This window comes from Petaurus breviceps, unplaced genomic scaffold (assembly GCF_028583685.1).
Source record: "Petaurus breviceps papuanus isolate PSGF00001 unplaced genomic scaffold, PetGlider_PUasm1.0 90925, whole genome shotgun sequence".
In the NCBI taxonomy this organism is placed as follows: domain Eukaryota; kingdom Metazoa; phylum Chordata; class Mammalia; order Diprotodontia; family Petauridae; genus Petaurus; species Petaurus breviceps.
Genome location: NW_027187380.1, coordinates 1,576,209 through 1,599,987, shown reverse-complemented (window position 1 = coordinate 1,599,987; position 23,779 = coordinate 1,576,209). Strand labels below are relative to the sequence as shown.

Genomic DNA, 23,779 nt, shown 5'->3' with positions numbered 1-23,779 from the left:
GTTATCAAACTCAGCGATTCATATCCCTTGAAGTCCAACAATTAGTTCCTTATCTGTGCCTCACCTGTTCATCTGCTGCAGAGTCAAAGGGGAAAACTCTCAAGAGAGTTATCATCTTGGAATGGTCCTCAAATAGTTTGATCTGTGAACCAGACTAGAAAAAGACCCTGATGAAAACCATCTGTCTCTAAGAGACTCAGGGCAAGATTGTAGGCAATTACCAATTTGCCTCAGTTATCTTGTGGTTCCAGCCACAAAACTGTTATCCCTAGTGTCCTCCAGAGCAAACTACATGGTGTAGTGAAAAGAGCTAATTTTGAAGTCAGAGAATCCACATGCTTATTAGTTGCATGGCCTCGGGCATACTTCATCCATCCTGAGCCTTAGTTTTCCTCAGGAAAATAGTGAACCAGAGCAGGGTTCTTAACCCTTTTTTTCTGTGTCATGGACCCAGGGATGAGGCTCAAATGAAGGGGGAAGAAAAGGGAATAGGCATTTATATGGTACATCTATGTGCCAGGCACGGTGCTAAGTACTTTACAAATATTATCTCATTTAATCCTCACAACAACTGTGGGAGGAAAGTGATGTTATTATCCCCATTATCAGATGAGGAAACTGAGGCAGACAGGTTAAGCTATGAAGTGTCTGATTTCAAATTTGGATTCAGATCTTCCTGACTCTGGGCCCTTCTGACTGTGTCCACTTCACCAATGTGAACTTCACTACCTCTGAACATTATCTCTAAAATGAGATAATAGATGTAAAGCACTTTGTAAACTTTAAAGTGCTCTATAAATGCTAATTGTCATTATTAGCCACCAGGCTAGGGACAATTTCATTCCTTGGGCTCAGCTGCTCTTCTACTGAGCTCAAGCAATGTTTATATAGCAATTCAGGAGTATACTGGTAAATGTTTATTTTTTTTTTTTATTTTTTTGCTTTTTGGAGGGGGGAAGGCAGGGAAATTGGGGTTAAGTGACTTGCCCAAGGTTACATAGCTAGTTGTCAAGTGTCTGAGGCTGGGTTTGAACTTAGGTCCTCCTGACTTCAGGGCTGGTGCTCTATTTACTACACCACCTAGCTGTCCCTCACTGTGCCACCTAGCTGCCCCACTGGTAAATGTTAACAACTGAAGTGGTGGTATGGATTTGGGGGTGAAGGGAAGGTGGTATTATAGGGCTTATGTGCACATACCTTTTAAAATTTAATCTGTAGAGGCGGCCAGGTAGCACAGCAAGTAAGAGTACCAGCTCCAGTGTGAGAATGACCTGGGGATCAAATCCAGGCTCAGACACTTAGCACCACATCCAGAAATAACTGGCCGTGTAACCTTGAGCAAGTTACTTAACCCCAACTGCTTAAAAAAAAATTAATCTGTATTATTATCTTAAGTCTAGGCAATCAACAAAACAATAAATCAGAACCTGATTTTTATTGATTGCTGATTTTTAAGGTTTAAATGTTCACTTTAATAATTTAACAATGAGCCCTGACAAGCCTTGAAGCTGTACAGACCCTGTACAGACCCCTTTGATAGTCAATGATCCCCTTCTCATAATAATGTTTTTAAATGCATAAAATAAAATACATGGGATTGCAAAGAAAAATAATTTTATTGAAATACAGTTATCAAAGGGCAGCTATATGGGGGGTGGCCAGGTAGCACAGCGAGTAAGAGCACCAGCCCCAGAGTCAGGATGAATACGGGCTCTGACACTTAGCACCACACTCAGAAATAACTGGCCGTGTAACCTTGAGCAAGTTACTTAACCCCAATTGCTTAAAAAAAAAGGGCATCTAGGTGGTGAAGTGGATAGAGAGGTGGGCCTGGAGTCAAGTTCAAATCCAGCTACTAGCTATTTGTCCCTGAGCAAGTCACTTAACCTGTTTACCTCAGTTTTCTCATCTGTAAAATGAGCTGGAGAAGAAAATGGCAAACCACTCTAGTATATTTACCAAGAAAACCCCAAATGGGGTCATGAAGAGTCAGACACAACTGAAAATAACAACAAAGTCGCCAAAAAAATTAAAAAAAAAAAACAGGTTCATGGACTCCCAAGTTAAGGACCTCTCAACTATATAATCTCTAAATTCTCAACCTCAGAATCTTGGATTTAGGAGGGATCTTTGAGATTATTTTAATCTAACTTCTTTTTACAGAAACAGAAAATGAGGCCCAGAAAAGATGAGTCATTTGCCAAAGTCATAAAACTCATTAGGAACACTGCCCAGTATTATTAAACTATGATTGGTGGGTTCCCAGTAGTGAAGGCATTCAAAATAAACAACTGGAAACCACTCAGAAGAGTCATGGGAAACTCTCTGTAGTTCTCAGAAGATGCTGTGGATGTGTCCTTGAATCATGGACCTGAATCAACCTTGGATAAGACAATTTACCCATTCCTCTGAGATAAGTAACAGTTAATATCAAAGAGGACAGGTCTGCATCTGGTCAGCTCCCAGAAGGTCTTTTAAGAGGGAAGTGTAGGCTGAATTGGACAACAGGAATTTACTTAGGGTGGATCATTTGGTGCACTTTATTGTTATTTTAGGGAATTTTGTGGTTACCATCTGAAGTCAAAAAACCTGGATTCCATTCTAATCCTGCCACTTATTAGATGTGTGATTTAGGACTAATCACTTAACCTTTCTAGTCTTCAATCTCCTCATCTGTAAACTGAAGGGTTTGCATTAGGTGATCTCTGAGGTGGTTCGCAGACCTAAATTCCTCTGGTCCTCATTATCTTTCTATTCCCTGTTACACTATCATGAGCCAGTGACTAAACCTCAAACCAGTCTCTCCCTTCCCCATGCCCCCATTATCTTTATCCTTTGACTGAAGTAAAAGAAGAGAAGTCATTGAAAATGCAGCTTTCAGAGTCCCCAGAGAGTAGGACCAATGTGGGGAAAAAGAGGTACTCTTTGTAGCTCCAGTAATTCATAGAATGTCAGTATTAGAAGGGACTTCAGAAGTCCCTTAGTGTCACCCATAACTAGGCAAAAACAACCACAATAGCTGGCATTACAAAGTTCTCTTTTTCCAAAAAGCCTTACAAATATTTTATTTAATTCTCACAACAGTCCTGAGAGATAGGTGCTATTACTATTCCCATTTTACAAATGAAGAAACTGAGACCGAAAGAAGCTAAGTGACTTGCCCACAGTCTCAAACTACTAAGTTTCTAAGGCAGAATTTGAATTCAGGCCTTCCTTACTCCCAGGAAGGGGAGAAAAGAGGAAAGGAGAAGGGGAAAGGGAAAGAGAGAGTCCAGGCCATATCCTTGGTGTGTACATCATAGTTGGGAGCCATAACACAGATACTTGATTCACCAAAGGAAACTGAGAGGACATAGTTGAACGAGTAAAATAGTTGAGAAATAAAGAGGGAACTGTATCACCAAAATGCATGGGAAGAAAGGGTGTTCAGCAATGTCAGATGCTGGAGACAAGTCAAGAAGGATGAGAATTGGAAAGGGGCCATCAGATTTGGCAATTAAGAGATCACTGGTGATGTGGAGAGAGGTTTCAGTTTTGTAATAAGGTTAGGAGTCAGATTGCAAAGGGTTGAGAAATGAGTGAGAGCGTAGAGATTGGAGACAGAATAAGAAGCGTGTTGTGTTTTTTTTTTTCTTTCTGCTCACTGAATGTTCCTAGTTCTGCCTTCTGGGGACAGGCAGAACAAGAATAATTCCTCTTCTGTGTGACAGCCCTTCAAATATTTAATGACAGCAGCCCTATCTTTCTTAAAGTTTCTCTTCTCTCATCTAAACATCTTCAGCCAAGCTTCATATGTCACGATCTTTAGACCCTTCACCATACTGGTAGCTCTCCCCTTGATTCTCTCCAGCTTATCCATCGTCCTTCCTAATATGTGCTGCCCAGAACTGAACATAATACTCCATATGTAGTCTGACCAGGGCCAGGGCACAGCAAGAGTAATAGTTCCCTCAATCATCCTATGTTAAGAGGACCAAGTGATGGTATAGATGGTAATTGTCCAAACTGAAAAATGTCTGGGCCAGGGCTGGGGATTGTAGTGGAAGAAGGAGACAGACAGACCGACAGACAGAGACACACAGAGAGAAAGACACAGAGAGAAGCTTAAGTTAGAGTTAGGGAAAGACAAGATGTCTGCATTTGAACACATTTGAAATTATTTTTTAAAGGCAGGAAGTTTTCCTATTGGAAAGAAGGCAAGAGGCTGCCTGAACTACTGTGATAAATGATAGGAAAATGCTTCATCTCCCCTAAGGGGCAGCAAGTGTACTTGTTACACTCTGGGGTTTCTCAGCATGTTACAATTTTATAGCCATTGAGCCTATTTATCTGCTCCTGTCCACAGCAGAGTGGATCTCCAAGGGACTCTCCTTAATCACTTTTATGGCCTGGGCTCTCCTCAGGACTTCACCCTTTGGTTATCCTTCCCCACTCCTCTCTCTCTTTCTCCTTGTTGGCTATAGCCCCCACCCCTTTAGAACTTTGGTCATGTCCAGGATCCTAAAGAAGGTGGAGACTAAGGTGACCTCATTTTTTTCCAGCACTGATATCTGCTAAGATTCTGCCAGTGAGACTGAAAAAGAGGGTCACAGCTTGATACCCCCAAAATATTCCTTGAAACATAATACTTGTGATTCCAGCATTCAAAAGGGAATGAATGAACCCTCTATCCCCTCCAGGCCCTAATGCAAACACTCTTGTGTAGAGAATTTCCCGCCCTCCAATGTCTGTTTTTTCCTAACCCTCCAAGTCTTTCTTTCACAGAAATTGTTTTCTAGTCATGTCTCTCAAATCCTGGACTTACGTAGTTGATTTTTTGAGCCCACATTCAGGACTTGACATTCATCCTCATTGAAATTCAGAATTATTAGTTTTAGACCATTGTTCTAGCCTCTACATGTCTTTATAGGAACCTTCGAATGAGTTCCTGAGACAGGTGTTAAAATCTCCTTTATTTGCAATGTTAGCAGACTTTCTATAATGATTTAGATTCAGAACCTGGAGATTGGGGCATAGATTCAATAACTTCTGAAAGGTTAGCCCTAGACTATTTTGACTTCCAGAGAGCCCTAGATATAGGAGAAGGCCTTATGAAAAACATTTCTTTATATAGGTACAAGCAGAAACTTTAAATGTGTTTGGTGAACAATTCAAACTTTCATGATAAAGTGAACTCAGTATTTGAGCTTCTTAGAATTCATATTAGAGAGAAAATTGTGTTGAATTTCATATTCTGTATCCTATCAATTTTCTGGCATCTAAGGACTTGAATTTTTAAAAGGTACTAAAGAATATGAAATGTATAATGAAGATATTTGTTTTCTATTCCAGCTATATCATCCAAATTCATCCAAATTAGAGAAAATGTTGGGTAGGCATTTTATTAAATCTGGGATTACAGAACTCAAAAGGAATATCCACTGTAACAAAACATACTTGACAAGTAGTCATACAGCCTTTTGCTTGAAGACCTCCAAGTAGGAGATCTCAAGGAAGGCCATTCCACTTTTGGATAGCTCTAGTTTTTAGGAGGTTTTCCTAACATCAAGGTTAAATTTGCTTCTTTGCAACTTCCACCCAGGAAGGTCTCCTCTAGAGGACAAAAGTGTCTCCTCCAGGGGACAAAACTAATACCCCCTCCACATGGAAGTCCTTCAGATACTTGAAGACAGCTATCCTGTGCCCCTGAGTCTTCTTAGGGACTAAGCAGGGCTAAACCCAGTTTTTGCTACTGATCCACATATAACATAGATTCAGGGCTCTTCACCATCCTGTCTGCCCTCCTTCCTCTGAACACTATCCATTTTATCAATGTACTTCTTGAACCCTGGTGCCCAGAACTGAGTATAATACTAAAGATGAGGTCTAATGAGAGCAGAGTACAATGTAACTATCACCAACCTGTTCCGGAGGTATGTGGATATAATGCAGTCCAAGATGGCATTAGTTTTTTAGTTTCCACATCATACTGCTAATTAATATTGAGCTCACAGACCACTAAAATCTCCTGATCTTCTTCAAAACAGCTACTGTCTCACCATGCCTCCTCCCTTGTAATACTTGCTGAAGTTGATTTTTTTTATGCCCATGTGTAAGACTTCACACTGAAGCCTTTTAGGATTTCCTCTTATATTCAACCCTGATACTCTAGCTTTTCAAGATTCTTTTGGATATTGAGTCAATGTCATCCACCATTTTATCTATCCTTCCCAGTTTTGTCATCTGCCAATTGGATGAGCGTTCCATGTATGCCCAAGTCATAGAGAACTAAATAATTGATAAAAATTTTAAAATAGTACAAGACCACAGATCTCTGGGTTAATCTACTAGAGACCATTGACAACACAGACATCGAACATTTAATGTTGGACATTGAACCATTAACAATTGCTCTTTAAGTCTAGCTATCCAACCAGTTCTGAATTCATTGGATTGTATTTCTGACCCCTATTTTTCTATCTGCTCCACAAGAATATCATGAGATACTTGGTTAAAATATATCTATATCTATTAGGTAGATAGATAGATAGATAGATAGATAGATAGATAGATAGATAGATAGATAGATAGATAGATAGATAGATAGATGATAGATAGATAGATGATAGATAGATACACCATGGAGGTAAGGAGAAGTAGTTGAAATCACTTTCTGAAATTAGATTTGTGCATCTATAAAATGAGGAAGCTGGAATAAATTATCTATAGGATTTCTTACAGGTTTAAATTCCACAAGATTGTATTAGAACACAAAATGAGGCAACAGGACTAATGGTAACTACCTCTTGAGGAGGTCTGAGTCAGATAAAGAGCATCTCAGGATATCTGATCCACAAATGATGGGGATTAGGGAAATGATCAAGCTCCTTGTTGAGGATGAGCAAATCAGACAAGAAGAGTGTTTGTCGTTCTGTGGTTTGGGTGCAGAGAACATGTTACCCAGAGAGAACATGCACTCCACAAGTGCCACAGGACAGGCAAAAGACTAGACTGTGAAGAAAAAAGAAGAGAGTGACCATGCCAGGAATCATATGTGCAAAAATATAGTAGTTCTTTTTGTAGTGGAAAAGAACCAGAAACTAAGGGAATGTCCATCAATTGGGAAAGAGCTAAACAAATTCTGGTGTAAGAATGTAATGCAATCCTATTGTACAAAAGAATGATAAAAAGGGACAGTTTTATAAAAACCTGGGAAAACTTGCATGAAGTAACACAGAGTAAACAGTCAGGGGGAAAAATTATACAATAACAACATTGTAAAGAAAAACAACTTGGAGTTCCTACAACTCTGCAGTAGGAAGGGGTTGGAGTAGATGACCTCTCAGTACCTCTAAGAGATTCTTTAACAAAAAGGAATAGGGTTGGGTCAGCTTTCCCTCTTCATTGTCAAGGAACAAATCCTGCTCAGGAGCCTGCCTTCCAAACTGCAAGGATACCTTGAACAGAAGGCCTGGAAGGCAACTTCAGCTAAAGGAACCAAAGAGGTGACACATTCTAAAGCTTAGCCACGGCTCTTGGGATCCAGAGGAAGCCAAGGCAGAAGAGAAAGCCTGATGAAGAGTCTAAGAGTTAATTCCAGGCAGCAAATACCAACCTTGTCCACCAAGTACCCCTGAGTCCTCATGGAAATAACTACTGTAACCAACCCATCTACTGCTACATCTAAGTCTCCATTATCCAGTTTGTGGATGATCTGGGTTCTTTGCTTCTCCTCCTCCCTCTTTCCCACTTTGTTTCTGTAGTGACCAAGGAAGGATAGGGAAAAGAATATCAGGGAAAAGGGAATGGAGAATCCATTCTGGCCAATGTGCTTCTTACCAAATGTTCTGAGGTCACAGGATAGGAGAGTGGGTAACAAATAAAAAAAAAAAAGACCGTACATTGTAAGAGAGACAAGATAGAGGGGAATGGTGGCCAGGGTGGGGTATTTTGGTCTGGGAAGTCACAGGGATGGTGAGTGGAACAATAGCGCAGCCAGCTGATGTGCCCTTTCAAAAAGCAATAATAATGTTGATTTGGTTGAAGTTTCCAGAGCTAGAGGTAGAGGCACTCCCAGACAAGAGTAAATTAGGTCTTTCCGATTGCATATATTGAAGTTTCACCATTGAGGACAACCTAGTCCCAAGTCCTGGTCTCTGGAGGTCTCTTACTAGGCCAATCATCAAAGCCTTTCCAGTTTGGTTAGGACCTTACAGAGCTTATAATATGTTGAGATAGCCTTCAGAAATCCTGAGTCACCTCTGTGCTATGATTAAGAAGGGATTGGAGTAGGATATGAGTGGAAATTTATAGTCACATTGTATTAAATAACCAAAGCCAAACCTCCCTCAAAGAGCCTGAAGTAGAGAAGACAATTAAAGACATTCTCAAGAGCAGCATATGATTACAAAATTATGAACTTGTATGGTGAGGGAAAGATGAGCTAGAAATTGTTGGAGAAAAAGGCTGTTTGGGGTGACTGTATAAATGAGGCAACCTTGAGTTAATGTAAAGGAAGTCAGACAGGCTGTTTTGTGCTTGCAAGATAGAAACAGAATGAAGGGGGGACAGAAGCTTAGGTGTATGTATATAGAGGGAATGGGGGGTTATTATGCCTCTTCATTCTCTTTTAATTAACTAAGCTTCTTGAGTTCTGATCCCAATTTCTTACATGATTCAGAGCAGGAATATAAGGGGGAGGGGGCAAGCTTTAGGAGAAAAGAGGAGTTGGTTGGAAAGATCTGATCTCCAATTCCTCCCCACTCTAAAAGGCAGGAGAATTCCAAAGGTTCAGGTAGAGGTCTAACCCAGAGATCCTGAGAGTTTGGAGAACACTCAATCAACAAGTGTTTATTAAATGCCAGACACTGTGCCCTAGCACCTATGCTAGGGATACAGACACAAAAGGAGTAACATCTCTCCCTTCAAGGAATTTATGGTCTCGCTGGAGAGAGAACATGTATATAGACAAGTAAATACAATTTGAAGTCAAGGCACTAGTCTCAAGGGGAATCAGGAAAGGTATCATACAGAAGAAAACTAGGCATTCTATGTGACAGAGATGAGAAGTCCTGGGGAAACATCCAATGAAAAGAGAAAGGGAATACCATGTATATAGAACAAGAACGCTTCTCTGGACCATAGTATTGGTGAAGAGGGGTCATGTGTAATAAGGCTGGAAAGATAGGCTGAGGCCATTGTTAAAGGCTTTAAGTGACATGAGTTTTTATTTGATCTTCAAAGTAATAGTCACTGGAATTTATTGAGTGGAGGAGAGAGGTGGTCAGCCCTGCACTTTAGTAAAATCACTTTGGCAGCTATTTGAAGGACGTTTTGAATGGAGAGATACTTGAAGCAGAGAGACCAATTAAGAGACTATTGCAATAGTCCAGGTGAAAGATGGTGAGGGCCTGAGCTAAAATAGTCATTACCTGAGTGGAGAGTTGCTATGGAGGTAGAAATGAAAAGATGTGGATATGTGTAGCGAGTGAATGAATGAATGAATGAAAAGGCAGTTATGTTCTAGGCACTATGCTGACAGCTGGAGATACAAAATGCAAGACAATACCTGCCCTCAAGGAGCTTTTGTTCTGTTAGGGAGAGACCAGTTGGGGGAGTGGTGGCCAGGAAGGGTATTTTGGTCTTGGAAGTCACAAAGATGGTGAATGGAATAATGGATCAATCAGTTGACAAGTCCCCTACAGAAACAATGGTAATGTTGATTTGATTATTATAGTTCACAGAGCCAGACGTGGAAAGCTGGGGGGGAGGAGAGTACTTATGGGCCAGGATAAAAGAGCACAGACAGGCCTTGCCAACTAGGTATATTGGGAAGTCATCCATAAGGACAGCCCAGTCCCAGCACAGCTCCTCCAGGTCCTGGGGTCAGGAGGTCCAGTTGGAGAGTGGAGCAGCAGGAAATGCCCAAAGTGAAAGAATGCAGTTAGGTCTGGACCTGACTAAATATATTGAGGAGGTTGGACCTTCAACCAAAATTGGGAAATTCAGAAGAGAGGTGACTTTGGAGGGAAAAGATAGTTCTGTTTTGGACATGGTAAGCTCGAGATGCCAAGATGCCCTCTCTGAAGCAGCCTTCCACTTTGCCATAGCAACAGGTGCTAAGGGCATCTCACTGGCCTTCTGTTCTGTCTCCCTAGCAAACAGATGAAGCTGCACAGACAGACAGCCAACAGCTACATTCCTCAGAGAACACAGACAAGCAGCAGCCCAAGAGATTACACGTCTCCAACATCCCCTTCCGGTTCAGGGATCCTGATCTACGGCAAATGTTCGGGGTGAGTGTGCTCATCCCAACACCCCTCCCCCCCCCCCGTCTTCCTTCTACAACCCCTCAGCCTACTCCCCATCCCTAACTTCCCTCCCCTTCCCACCTTCATTTACTTGTACTGAAAACCAGAGAATCCTTTATCAAGAAAGAGGGGAAAAGAGTCCACATGTAGGCACATCAGGACATCTCCCATCTTCCTTTTCCTCATCCTCGCCCCCCTCTTCTAGGCCTGCCTCCTGTTGGATATTGGATTACATTAGCCTCAGAGACCCCTGGAAATCCCCACAAGGATCTTCCCACATGGCCTTTCCCTTCTTTCCCTTCTCACTCCTTGGGATTGTGTAAGAAGCAAAACAAGGAAGCTTCATTCAAAGTGCCAGCTTTTGTTCCTTAAATTCATCATCTCAGTTACTACACTTGCCTTAGTTTACAACTATATAGTTGTCTCTCTATGTCTCAGTTTCCTCATCTGCATTTTTTTAAAAAGAATGATAATAAACTTGTGCTGTTACCTCAAAGAGTTTTGAGGAAATCATTACTTATTGTTATTGTGCCCACTCTTCCTCTCTTCTTGGACCCTCCAGGTTCCCAAAAGCCTTTTCCCCTAGCTATGATTGGTACACTCTGTTTCTCCAGCTACCATTTTTTCCCTAAGGCAAAGAAGGCAGGTAGGTTTCTGGCAGACTGACTTGCCTCTTCATGCTCTTCCTCCCCTCTCCCCACCTTCCACTTTCCTCCCTCCTTCTCAAGGCAGTTCAAAAGTGGATTCTTCCCTGGTCCTCCTGGTTTCATCACCAGAGAAGAGGCCCTGCTCAAGGCACTAGCTTGACAAGACGGGGTAACGTAACCCAATCAGAAAGACAACTAGGAGATTCATTCTCTAGCTTCACTTTACCCTGCTGTTTGACCTTGGATAAACATTTTGGGTCTCTGTTCTTACATCAGGAGAATGGTGATAATACTATCATAGTACCTGCTAACTGTTATGAAGCTCAAATGAGATAATGTCTTTGAAGTATTTTAAAAATCTTAAAGTGTCATATAACTGTCAGCTATTATTACTATTATTCCTACAGTTATTTTTATTATTATTATCATACTATATTATTACTATAGTACCATTTATTATTTTTGTCATTACTATTTATCTTACTATGTACATTTACTATAGTACTACTTATTATTTTCATCATTACTATTTACCTTACTATGTACCTTAAGCAGGATACTCCTCTGAGTGACAATTCAATTACACTGTGGGCATCAAGGTGTCACTGTTGCTACCCTGAGTGGACTCCATTCAACTTCAAATTATAGAAGGTGGCATGGATGCATCCTACCTGTGTGACCTTAGTCAAGTCACTTAATCTCCCAAGGCCTCTATTTCCTTGTCTGTAAAATAATGAACTTGGACTAAATGACCACTGAGGCCCCTTGAAGCTCTAGATTTGTGATTTTTAAAAGTACTGAACTGTGGTAATCCAACCCCTGTCTCTAAAATGCTGTATAAAATACAAGAACAAATTATATAGTAAAAATAGTAAACGTCTTCTAGGAAATGATCTGGTATCAGTCATTCACATTTTAGTATAAATGAGTATGAGCTTTACTGCTTTATAGCTGAGACCTCCACCAGCTCCACATAGCCTACCTAGCCTTATTAGGAAATAAAAGCAAGGAAGAAGAGGTGACTTGCTTCCAGAAGCACATTGGTAGGTCTGGACCCTACCATCCCCAAGGTAAGAGGAGTTCCTGGTGTGAATTATGCCCATATATTGCCTCCCTAATTATAAAAGGTATTATTCCTGTTAAAAGAATTATGAGAACTGGTAGCAGATGGGTGAAGTATTTCAGTTGAAAGAAAGACTTCTCCTGCCTCTTTGATCCAAACAAGGACTGAGAGGTTTCAGGGTGAACACTTCAAAGGCATCTCAGGAGAAGATGAGCCTTCTCAATTTGTTCCCTCTTCTCTCCTCTCTCTCCAGCAATTCGGAAAAATTTTAGACGTGGAGATCATTTTTAACGAACGGGGCTCCAAGGTGGGTGCTGCCCAGACGCCGCCATCATTACAGCGAACCCAGCTGTAACGGTCCCACCAGGCTAACGTGTGAAATGTGCGTTTCCTTCCTGGAGAGCTTCGAGCCCGAGGACCCCTGAGCAACACGGGTGCTTGTATTCCCTGCTCTTCCTGACTCACACCTCTTCCCTGCAATCCTGACCTCCTCCTCCTCCTCATCCTGCAACCCCCTCCCCTCTTCCCACCTTCCCCCAAGCTGTCTGTGTTGCTGCTGCTTCTTCCTTTCTAAAAGCGACAGGACCTCTGCCTACCCCTTGGGAACACTTGCTGCTATTCTGTTTGTGTCCCCTTTTTCCCCCCTATACCTCTCTTCCCCCACCCCCAGTGTTGGATCAACCAGCATCTTGTCCCCACCAGCATCCTGTCCCCACATGCCTGTCCCTGGCTTTGGCTTGGGGAACTTCTCAGTGGAGGTGGGATTACCTGGGCATCATGGGCACCAGGGTTGGGAATGGGTAAGGTTCATCCACAGGGGCTGATGCACAAAGGTACCCATCTAAAGCTGGCAAGGGAAAGGGGGACTTGGAGAACTGGGGAAGGCTGAGCCTTCTGGGATCGAGGTTGGGGAGAGGTGCCCAGCCCAGGGGGCTCTGACCAGAAGTCCTGGCTTCAGCTCTCCCCAGCCCTCAGACCCTCTGCCCCTCCCTCCACTCACTCCAGCATCTTTCCAAGAGGGGGCAAGGCAGGCACCTCTAGCCCCTCACCAGGTTAATATCCCTCTGGTAGCTTCTGCCCCTCTTGTGGGCCACCCTTGGTACCAAGGAGGGACAGCTGAGGAAGGACAAATTCTGCAGCTGCTGCCCAGAGCCTGGTGCCCTTAGCCTTCTCTGTGTGTGATGGTGGCATTTAAACTAGACCTTTTTCTGCAGTTCAGCAGCCTGAGTCTCTCCTATCAACTCTCCTGACTCACCCCCCTCTCTTTCTCTCTCTTTCTCTCTCTTTCTTTCTCCCTCCCTGTCACCCTCTCCCTCTTCCCTCATCCCTGCCTCCCCTTCCTTTTTTTTTCCTTTTTTCTCATCCTGTGTCTTTCTTTCCATGTCTGTCCTTCTCCTCTGCTCACAGGGATTTGGGTTTGTAACTTTTGAAACTAGCACAGATGCTGACCGAGCACGAGAGAAGCTGAATGGGACAATCGTAGAGGGACGGAAAATAGAGGTGCTCAGATAAGTGTAACGAGGGGCCAGGATGCCCTCTCTGCGTTATACCCGTCTCTCTGTGTCCCCCCTCTCACCCCAGAACTTTGGGTCCTCTCATCTTCCCACAGCTGCTTCTAGCAGGGCCTGGCAGACAGTAGCACTACGGTAGGATTTTTGGCCACAGGTTCTTTCCCCTGATTTAAAGGGCGGCAGAGAAGGGGGAGCTTGGGAGGGACTAAGGAATCCAGAATTAGTCATGGTTTCCAGTCCAGTCCCATGCTCCTCCATCCCTTCTTTGGGGACAGACAGGAATGTCTCTTACTCCCCCATTCTATTCCCTGAAGTAAAGGAGGAAACATTCCCAGACTGGTTTCAGAAGTAGGATCCAAGGGGCAACTCTGAGCTGGTAGAATTCCTGGAAATTTTGGCTTTGACGAGCTTGGGGATAGGGGCAACAGTTTGGAGCTAGAGTCTTCTCAGCTGATCCTCTGATACCACCTTCCCCCAGCTCCTCAGGGCCACTGACTGGTTACTTGGGTGGGGCAGAACAGAATAGCATCCAAGAGGAAGGGCTGAGTTCAGCTGAACCTCTGCTCCCTGCTCCCTATCCCCCGCCTCTTTCACAGGCAGCCCTTCAACCTTCTGCTGAATCTCTCACCACCCAAAGGCAATTTCCTTCTCTGGCCTTCTTCTATCCCCCCTCCTCCTCCTTTCCCTATATATGTCCTATAGCCTCTTGCCATCTCAGTGGCTCCCTTCTTCTCCATTCCTCCCACCAATTTTCAACCCTTGTTGAAATAGCTTCAGTGTATAGCACTGAGCACATGCATAAGCTGGCACAAATTGTCAGAATGGGGGTGGTGGGAGAACTGCTATAGACCACCCATCCCCCCTCCCTGATTTGGGGCACAGAGAGCCGGGTCCCGGGATGCATGCTTCCTCTGTGTGTGGTTCTGGTCATTTGGATTGGTTTGATTTTGTTTTCTGTACTGGTGCTAAAAATAATGGGGAACTTGTGAGCTGGTGACTAGACACCATAGTAGGGCAAGGAATTACAGACTGGGCCCAGGTCAAGGAGGACCAAGCAAGGTAGGAGCAATGAATGAATTCAGTTTGTCTAAGTTAGCATAACCACATTGTTCCCATCTACTGCTCCTCCTCTTCTGAAATCCTCCTCTGCTCTGGATGAGGAAAGAAAGAGAGTCCCGATTAGGAAAGTCCCAGTGTTGAGAAGTAGGGGCCTGTGCCACTGACTGTGGATCCCTGCGTCCTTCTCAGGCCAGCATCCAAGGAATGCGTTAGACTCCAAGCCCCTGAGCTTGAGTCAGGGCAGCTGGAAATGGAAAGAACAGAAAGGAAAGAATGAAAGGGAAAAAAAAGATTCAGGGTTTAAAAATTTTGAGTCAGGCAAGATAGAAGAAAATGCTCTATAAATGAGGACTAAAAACACACCTATAGGGGCGGCCAGGTAGCACAGCGAGTAAGAGCACCGGCTCCAGTGTTGAGAAGACCTGGAGATCGAATCCCGGGCTCAGACACTTAGCACCCACCCAGAAACACCTGGCCGTGTAACCTTGAGCAAGTTACTTAACCCCAATTGCTTAGGGGTGGCCAGGTGGCTCAGCGAGTAAGAGCACTGGATCCAGTGTTGGGATGACCCGGATCAAATCCAGGCTCAGATACTCAGCACCACACCCAGAAATAACTGGCCGTGTAACCTTGAGCAAGTTACTTAACCCTGATTGCTTTAAAAAAAAAAAAAACACACCTATAAAATATGTGCATATGTAGGGGAGCAGGAGGGTCAGACTTTAATTTTTCTGCCTCTCTGTATTATTTTCCACTGAAGTCCCATATAATCTATCTAATAATCCTACTTTCTCTGTGGTAGATCACTCTGCTCTCACTAAACTTTCCCTAAAAGATGAATTTCCTTCCTTTTTCCTAAACTCTGCCTAGATCCCCTTGGCCCTGTAGCTCGGGTCTCTAGGAAATGTCCTCTCCACCCTACTGGGCAGGACTAGGAGGCTAGATCATTTAACAGAACATCCAGGCACTGGGGACCCCACTACCTCTTTCCCTCATGTACAAAGTTAAAACAGTATATATCCTCCACTTGTCTCCCATATGCCCCTTTCCCCTTCACAACCATTCTGGGAATGGCCTCCCTCTGTCTCTGTGGGGTCCCAAGAGACACCCTGCTCTATAGTTCTGGTCACTGCCCACAAGGTTGGGGTGGGTGCATTTCGGCGGATGTAGATTCTGGTTGCTGATCACAGGCAGTGAAATCTCTAGCACTGTGAAGAGCAAGCATGACACCGAGGGAATATGAGGAGGACTAGGGAGGGCTTCCCCCTTTCAAGCCTGTGGAGTCTAGCAGAGGCTGATCAATGGAACAGGGGCCGAGAGCACCATTGGAGAGTCCTGCCTAAAAGTGAATTTGTATAACCTGCTGTTGGAAGGGAGGTGTGGGGAGGGAAGGGCAAGGAAGGTGACCCAGCTGAGCCCTCAGCAGGTCATTGGGACTAGAGATGAGGGAAGGAGGAAAGTATGATGTTTTGACTGGCCTGATGGTCTGGACACCAGTCACTATGGGGTTCTGCATACCACTTGGTGGCAGAGACCTATGGTGCTAGGCCCTTAGTTTGTTGAATTGAATTGATTTTAATTGAGTTGAGTTGGCTCTACCATGAGCTACTGATGGAGGTGAGAGGTTATGGTTCAGGACAGAACAACTTCCTGGGTGACCATGTCTAGGGTTTAGGTCCCCACAAGGAACATTTGAGGAACTAACTAACACTCAGGGAAGGAAGAGGGTTGGATGAGCCTGGGAAGAGATAACAGTCTGGGAACCAGGGTCTGGACAGTTTTGGCAGGAGGGTCTGGATGAATGGGATTGGACATGGGACACTGGCAAAGGACAGTGGCTAAGCTTCCCATGCCTCCTTCTATCCTGCTATTCCTGAGACTGCCTACAGCAGTCAACCCAGTCAACTCCCTGAACTTCAAGACTTCTTATTGAAGGCAGTGGCAGCTCACAGGGGCCAAGGAGGGACCAAGGGAGGGTGCTAATGCTCAGCCCACCCTCTCTCTCTCTCTGGGCAGGTAAATAACGCCACAGCCCGGGTTATGACCAACAAGAAGACCACGAATCCCTACACAAATGGTAAGGTGGCAGATAATGTGGAGGTCCAGGTGAGGGTGGGATGGCCATTCTGCTCTGGCTCAGGCTTCCAGGGAAGGTTGGGAATCTACTATGCTGCCTGAAAAGGACCTGGTTTTCATATCTATAAAATAGTAGTCTAGCCTACATTGTCCTCTCAGCTCTCTCTTTTCAGGCCGGAAGAGGGTCATCAGAGGGTCCATCCTAAAGCAGGGCCACTGGAATTTTCCCAAACATGTATAGACAGTGAACAATATCAAAATGAAAGAGTATCACATGTATAAATGTATCTGAGGGGAAGTTAATCTAAGGTAAATTCCCATTTTGCATAGAATTATAAATGCATTACTAGATAAGCAGTGTGACATAGTAGAAAGAGCATTGGAATTGCAGTCAAGGGTATCTAGGTTCAAATTCTTATTCTGTTACCTTCCAGCTGTATGACTTGAAGGCAGCAGGTAGATAAGAGTGCTGGGTCTGGAGAGGGGTAGACCTGAGTTCAAGTCTGGTTTCAAACACTTACTAGCTGAATGACCCTAGGCAAGTCACTTAGCCTCTCTAGGCCTCCATTTTCTTACCCACAAAATGAGGGGATTAGACTAAATAACATCCAAATTCCCTTCCAGTTCTAAATCTATGATTCTACAATAGGATTATATTATAGACTGCCTTGCCAGGAGGAGGAAATAAATGATGAGTTCTATAAGATAATTAAATTGACATTAAAGTCACAATATAGGAATGATAGGGGGATCTCTACTATTTGGACAAATCTCTTGTTCCCATGCCTTCCCTATATCCCCTGGTGTTTTGGAGAGATCCCCTCTATCTATAACCTTTAACCTCATTACTAAAATTAAGTATATATTGTTATAAATAATAAATATATATACTTATATATTATATGTGATATACATTTTATTTATTATATAAATATATATTCTTGTATTCTGCAATATTGTTTTGGTAACATTTTTGTCATCATTACTTAAAAGAAGTTGCATTTACATAGCAAGAAAAAAAAGCTTAAGAAAGCAGGTGGTTCAACTCCTCATTTTATAAATGAAGAAACTGGGGTCCAGAGAGATAGATTTATTTGCTCAACATCACATAGATATTAAGCAGAAAAGTAGGGATTAGAACTCAGGTCTTCTGACTCGATGCCAACCCTCTTTCCACTGTGTCATTTTGGAGGAGAAACCATGTTCATAGCATTGAAAGGAATTCTGAAGATTCTGTTATCCATTTTCCAGATGAGAAAGCTGAGATCCAGATAAATTAAATAATTTGCTTAAGTTTGTGGCAGAACTGGAAGCAGTACTCAGGTTTTCTGACTGCCGGTCTAGTACCCTTTCTAATAAAAGGTGGTTTAGTATACAAATATACTATTTGTATATGTTGAGGTCAGGGTCTTTCATAGTTGAAAAGGTAGTGATTCCGTATGTGTGTGTGTGTGTGTGTGTGTGTGTGTGTGTGTGTGTCAAGGAAAGGACTAATAAAACCAATACACCCCCAAAGTGACTTATTCTTGTGAGGCTGGTGAACCAATCGATGTTTGGGGCACCCTTTCCAGTTCTCTCCCATGTGTCAAAATTAATTATCTGAAATTAAAGGAAACTGAGGACAATGCTATGGAGCCATCTATGATTTAATTTGCTAAGCTATCATTTGCATGTCAAATCAGGTCACCTGACTCCTCAGATGTCAGAGTCCCCCAAGTGATTCACCCAGCTGATTTTTATAACAAAAAAGAAGAATTTTTTATTTTAATTACAGAAACTTGTTTTGAACATAATTCTTTTGGACAAGGCAGGTCACCTGATTACTTAGACTTTCTTAATTCTACCCCACAAGTCCTTGCTTTGCTTCTGTTATGTTTTTCACATTCCCAGTAAGAAATATATCCTTCAAGAGAGCATGGAGATGACAGAGGTTTTGTGTTAGAAGGGACAGTCAGAGACCACCTAGTTCAACCCATACCTGAAAGCAAATCCCTTCCACCACATACTCAACAACGGGATGTCCAGCTAGCTTCTGCTTGAAGACCTGAATTGAGAGGGAACTCAAAGCAGCTAGGTGGTGCTGTGGAGCAGTTAGGTGGCACAGTACACAGAGCCTAGACGGAAGATGCCCTCTTTCTAAATTCAAATCTGGCCTCAGGCACTACTAGTTGGCCCTGGGCAGGTCACTTAGCCCTTTTAGTCTTTTTGCTCTCATCTGTAAAATGAGCTGGAGAAGGAAATGGCAAACGACTCCTGTATCTTTGCCAAGAAAATCCCAAACTGGGACATGAAGAGTTGAAAATGACTGAACATCAATACTTCTATCTCATAAGGCAGCCCATTCCCCTTTGGGATGGCTCTAATTGTTAGATGGTTTTTCCTGACATGAAGCCTAAATTGGCCTCTTGGCAACTTATACCCATTGCTTCTAGTTCTTCCCTCTGAGGTTAAGCAGTCAATCTAATCCCTCCTCCACAGCCCTTCAAACACTTGAAGACAGCTGTTATAACTCCATACAAACTTATGAACACCCCAACTCTTCTTGAGGATAAACATTCCTAGGTCTTTCCATTTATCCTTCTGTGGTATAGACTACAACCTCCTGGGTCATTCTCTGTTTATCCAGATGTTCCCTGCTGCAGCACTTCTTAAACTATGAGTGTCCACCTCATATGGAGTCATGAAAATTTTGGCAACAGTAATGCACAACAGGGGCGGCCAGGTAGCACAGCGAGTAAGAGCACAGGCTCCAGTGTTGGGATGACCTAGATCAAATCGGGCTCAGATACTCAGCACCACACCCAGAAATAACTGGCCGTGTAACCTTGAGCAAGTTACTTAACCCTGATTGCTTTAAAAAAAAAAAATTTAAAAAAAAAAACAGTAATGCACAACAACCAACATTTAATTTAAAATTAAACTCCTAATGAATTTGAGGTGTTTCTGGCAGCACTCGCCCCTGTTGCATCACACAACAATTGCCCTCTGGGTTCTGAACACAAAGCATACACACTTTGTACTGCACACACCCTCAGGCCACGCAATGCCAACAAAGCTACCAAGAAGAGGAGGGAAAGGGGAGTGGAAAATGTTTAAGAAGCCTTGTTCTACCTAATGGTCTTGTTAAACTGTAGAGCATTGTAGAGGCAGCCAGCTCGAGGCGAGGCAGAAAACAGCAGGACTGTGCCCTGCTTCTTTCTGGAAGGTGTACTTCAGTTACTGTGCACTAAGCCCACACTAGATTTTTCGACTGCCCAACACATTGTTGTCTCCTATCAAGTTTGGCACCCTCTAAAACACCGATGCCGCTAGATGTCCCTTTAAGCTCTTCACCCATCAAATAGCTAATAATCTGGGCTATTTACAGGCAAGCCAACAGGATGTAAGGTTTTGTTTGGTTTGGTTTTGTGGTGCTGACTGCTTGCTGTACACACATTCTCACCAAATCCCCCTGTGATCAACAAAACTTAACGCTAAGGATTCAGTTGCTGAGGCCCATTCAGGGGTGTGTCCTGTGACTGTCGAATCAATTTCTCTGCGACTGTAGGAAAGACCAGTTGTGTCTCCAACCATTTCAGTTTCTGCTGGTGTAATAATGATGAAAGGATTGGCTTAGGTGAAGGTGTTAGGAATTCCAGGGAAAATGTGGGTTTGGGTTAGGATTAGATACTTACAGTTTAAGGATACCATACCATTATAGTTTCCCCGAAACAAGGAACATAAGCATCACACAAAGAGCAATGAACAAACATCTGGTGGGTGTGAGTAGGCTACAAAACATTACAAAGAATTATACAGGAAAATCAGCATAAAAGACACCATCAGAGAAATATCTGACTGGGGCGGGCGGGGGGAGGACGGGGGAGACAGTGAGAGCCAGGGCTAATTGATGAATTGTGCAATCATAGATTTTGAACTGGAAGGGACCACAGATGTCATCAATCCAGCCTACTCATTTTACAGATGAGAAAATTGAGGCCTAGAGATGTTAAATGAATTGTCTAGAGTCACCCAGATAGTGTATGTCTAATGCAGGATTTAAACTCAGATCTTCCTTACTCTGGGTCCAGTTACACCCCTTTCTGAACACCCATGTTGGACAGCCAGCACAGCCCATTAGGACCCACACAATGTCAGGAGCTCTAGGAGCCTCCTCCCCCCGAATGGTGTGTACTCCTCCTGTGCAGGATTTATAGGAGAATGTGGACAAGAGTGTTCTAAGATGGGCTGACGTAAGGATTGTAATCTGCACTATGGGAGGTAGTACCCACATTAGTGAAATCACAGATCCAACAAGGGAAAAAATAAAAATAAAATTTTTAAAATTATTAGGTGGCTCACTAACCACATGAGGGCTCTCCAGGTTTCATCTAGTTTCTGGATGAAATTGAATAGGGTTTTAAAACTCTGGGGGGAAAAAAAACACAAAACAGAAGGCAGTCTATCCATGAAAGATTAAATCAGGGCTTTTAATGATTGAGACCAATCAGGTCAGACAAAAATCACCATATGTCTTTGTAACAGTAACAACTTCACCTAAATTTATTCGTTGGCATGTCCTAGAATATGATTTCTTTTAAAGCTATTCCAATGTAGAAGGCACTATGTTCTCTGGAGACCCTGCTGATAAGATGCAGCACATGTCGCTTTGCTCATCCTTGACTCTGTGGTGACTTTTGCCTCCATCTACAAGAGCAAAACTCATCTCCAGAAATCTTCAACAGAAAAAAAGATCATATTTGTCTATGAAAGCAAATGAATGGGTTTTAAAATGCAAGCAATCCTGTTTTTGAGTAAGAATTGGGAAAACACCTATATAAGCTGATTTAGGGCCTATGTATGCACTAGAAATAAGGAAACAAGTTCTAGCCACGGCATTGCCACTAAACTGCTATGGGTCTTTGGGTAAGTCTCTCCCCTCCCTCTTCCTAGACCTTACTTTGGGGGTCAATGAAAAGAGTAAGTTGGACTGGATCATCCAAAGGTTCTTTCTAATACAGTGTTCAGGATCTGGTTTACAAATGGCTTCCTGAGAGACATTTCGTGCATTATAAGTAACAATAGGTAGAGAAGAAAGGCACCAGACAGAAGCAGAAGTGCTGTATGAGAACTCTGACAGGAAGGGCCAAGTGTCTCCTTCACCCATTCCTCTGATAGGAAGGGCCAAGTTTCTCTTTCACTCATTTTGGGCTGGCCCCAATAGAGAATGTGTGAGAAGGGGAAAGAGGGTGGAGAAAGGGGCAAGATTTGACCTTCATGCCACTGGCCCTGTTACACTGCTGACAACAGTGATGATCATGATGAGAGCTCACATTTATCTAGTAACTTAAGGTTTATAAAGTGCTTTTTTCTACATTATCTCATTTGGTTCTCACAAACAACCCTATGAGGTAGGCACTATTATTATCTCCATTTGACAGATATGGACATTGAAGCTTAGAGAGCTTAAGTGACTTGCCCAAAGTCACACAGCTATTTAGCCTCTGAGATGTGATTTAGCCTCAGGTCTTCCTGTCACTCTAATTACCTTACCACAATACCTCCCATTGATTTTTCAGTCATGTTGGGGTCAGGAAGAGTCATAGGGTTAAATGATTTATCTAGGGTCACACAGCCTTTGTGTGCCAGATTTGAACTCTAATCTATCCTCTGTACCACTGGCTGTCCTTTCCCATTTTTTAGTAACTCCATTAAGAAGCTTTTTCTTTTCTCAAGAGATGGAATATTTCTTTCTAACAAGAATACTCTGACTTCCTACAATTTTCCCATAAAAAAATATAGGTATTCCTGAAATAAGTTTCAGACCTGAAATGGGATGGACATTAGAAAATGTGGCTGATGGTGTAACAAAGTGATGGGCCTTTGTAATAATCAGGTTCAAGATGTTCTTTCCTGAAGGATCTGTATGAATTCCTTACGATCAGTTTGCCTTCCAGGACCTGGGTTTGAAAGTCTTGAAAGTAAGCCAGGTTCTATTCCCAGTTAGGTCACTAATTCACAGTTCATAGAGTTCTTGACTTTAAATGGGGAAGAACAGGGTCGTCAATTCTTCTCATTATTATCAGAGGCTCTGGGCAGCTTTTCTCCTGTGAACTTTAGTCCTACCAAGGGAATGAGGACCCTTCTCATTCAGGAGCTGAAAAGAAAAAGGATCTCTGGAGTTGTGCAAGGTGCTGAAGAGAGGAGACCTAGATGAGCCTAGAGGCTAGATGAGGGGAAATCCAAGGAGGAGGAAATGAGCACCTAAAAAAAAAAAAAGGCTGTGCAACCCCAGGGAACTTCTCCACTCTTCCCATCTTGAAGCCATCAAGCTGAATCACGTGTTAATTCAGTTTATTTTCCATTCCAAAGGAGTTTTAATTTAATAGAATCGCAAAATGAAATCTCAGAATTAAATGGAACCTCACAGATCATCCAGCCTAGCCAAAGCCTTAAGAGCCCCCTCTGTACATTACATACACAAAGGGTTACCTAACCTCATTTTGAAATGGGGAGCTTACCACCCCTGCAGTCCGCCTATTCCGCTTTTGGACAACTCTAATTATGAGCAAGTTTTTCCCTCTATGCAGCCAAGATCTGCCTCTCTGTAACTACTACCTAATGCTCTTAGTTCTGTCCTCTGGGATCAAGCAAAGTAAATCTAATTTTTCTTTCATATGACAGCCCTTCAAATACTAGAAAATAATTGTCATGTCCCCACCCGAGTCTTTGCTTCTTCAGGCTAAACATTCCTATTTCTTTCAACTCATCCTCATCTGTCATGATTTCAAGTCCCCTCTTCATTTTGATCATCTGGGTGCACTGCCACTTGTCATTGTTCTTCTGTTCTTCCACCCAAAACAGAACAGAATACTCTATATGTGGTCTGTCAAGGGCAGACTTCAATGAATATGATTCCCTTTCTTTCTCTTTTTCTTTCCTTCTCTCTCTCTCTCTCTCTGTCTCTCTGTCTCTCTGTCTCTCTCTGTCTCTCTCTCTCTCTCTGTCTCTCTCTCTCTGTCTCTCTCTGTCTCTCTCTTTCTCTGTCTCTCTGTCTCTCTGTCTGTCTCTCTCTCCGTCTCTCTCTGTCTCTGTCTCTCTGTCTCTTTCTCTCTCTCTCTCTCTCTCTCTCTCTCTCTCTCTCTCTCTCTCTCT

The 23,779-nt window shown here is 43.0% G+C and overlaps 1 protein-coding gene across 13 annotated transcripts in view; it reads left to right on the top strand.

The window, feature by feature from the left end:
• RBFOX3 (RNA binding fox-1 homolog 3) overlaps positions 1–23,779 on the top strand; it is a 1,004,344-nt gene that overhangs the window by 960,963 nt on the left and 19,602 nt on the right. For 11 of the 13 annotated variants that reach the window (XM_069076075.1, XM_069076070.1, XM_069076073.1 and 8 more), the window contains 4 exons: positions 10,137–10,274; positions 12,253–12,306; positions 13,407–13,499; positions 16,586–16,646. In XM_069076075.1, coding sequence (XP_068932176.1) covers positions 10,137–10,274; positions 12,253–12,306; positions 13,407–13,499; positions 16,586–16,646 — 346 coding nt within the window. The remainder of the gene's footprint in view (positions 1–10,136; positions 10,275–12,252; positions 12,307–13,406; positions 13,500–16,585; positions 16,647–23,779) is intronic. The other 2 variants (XM_069076077.1, XM_069076079.1) reach the window with 1 other exon arrangement.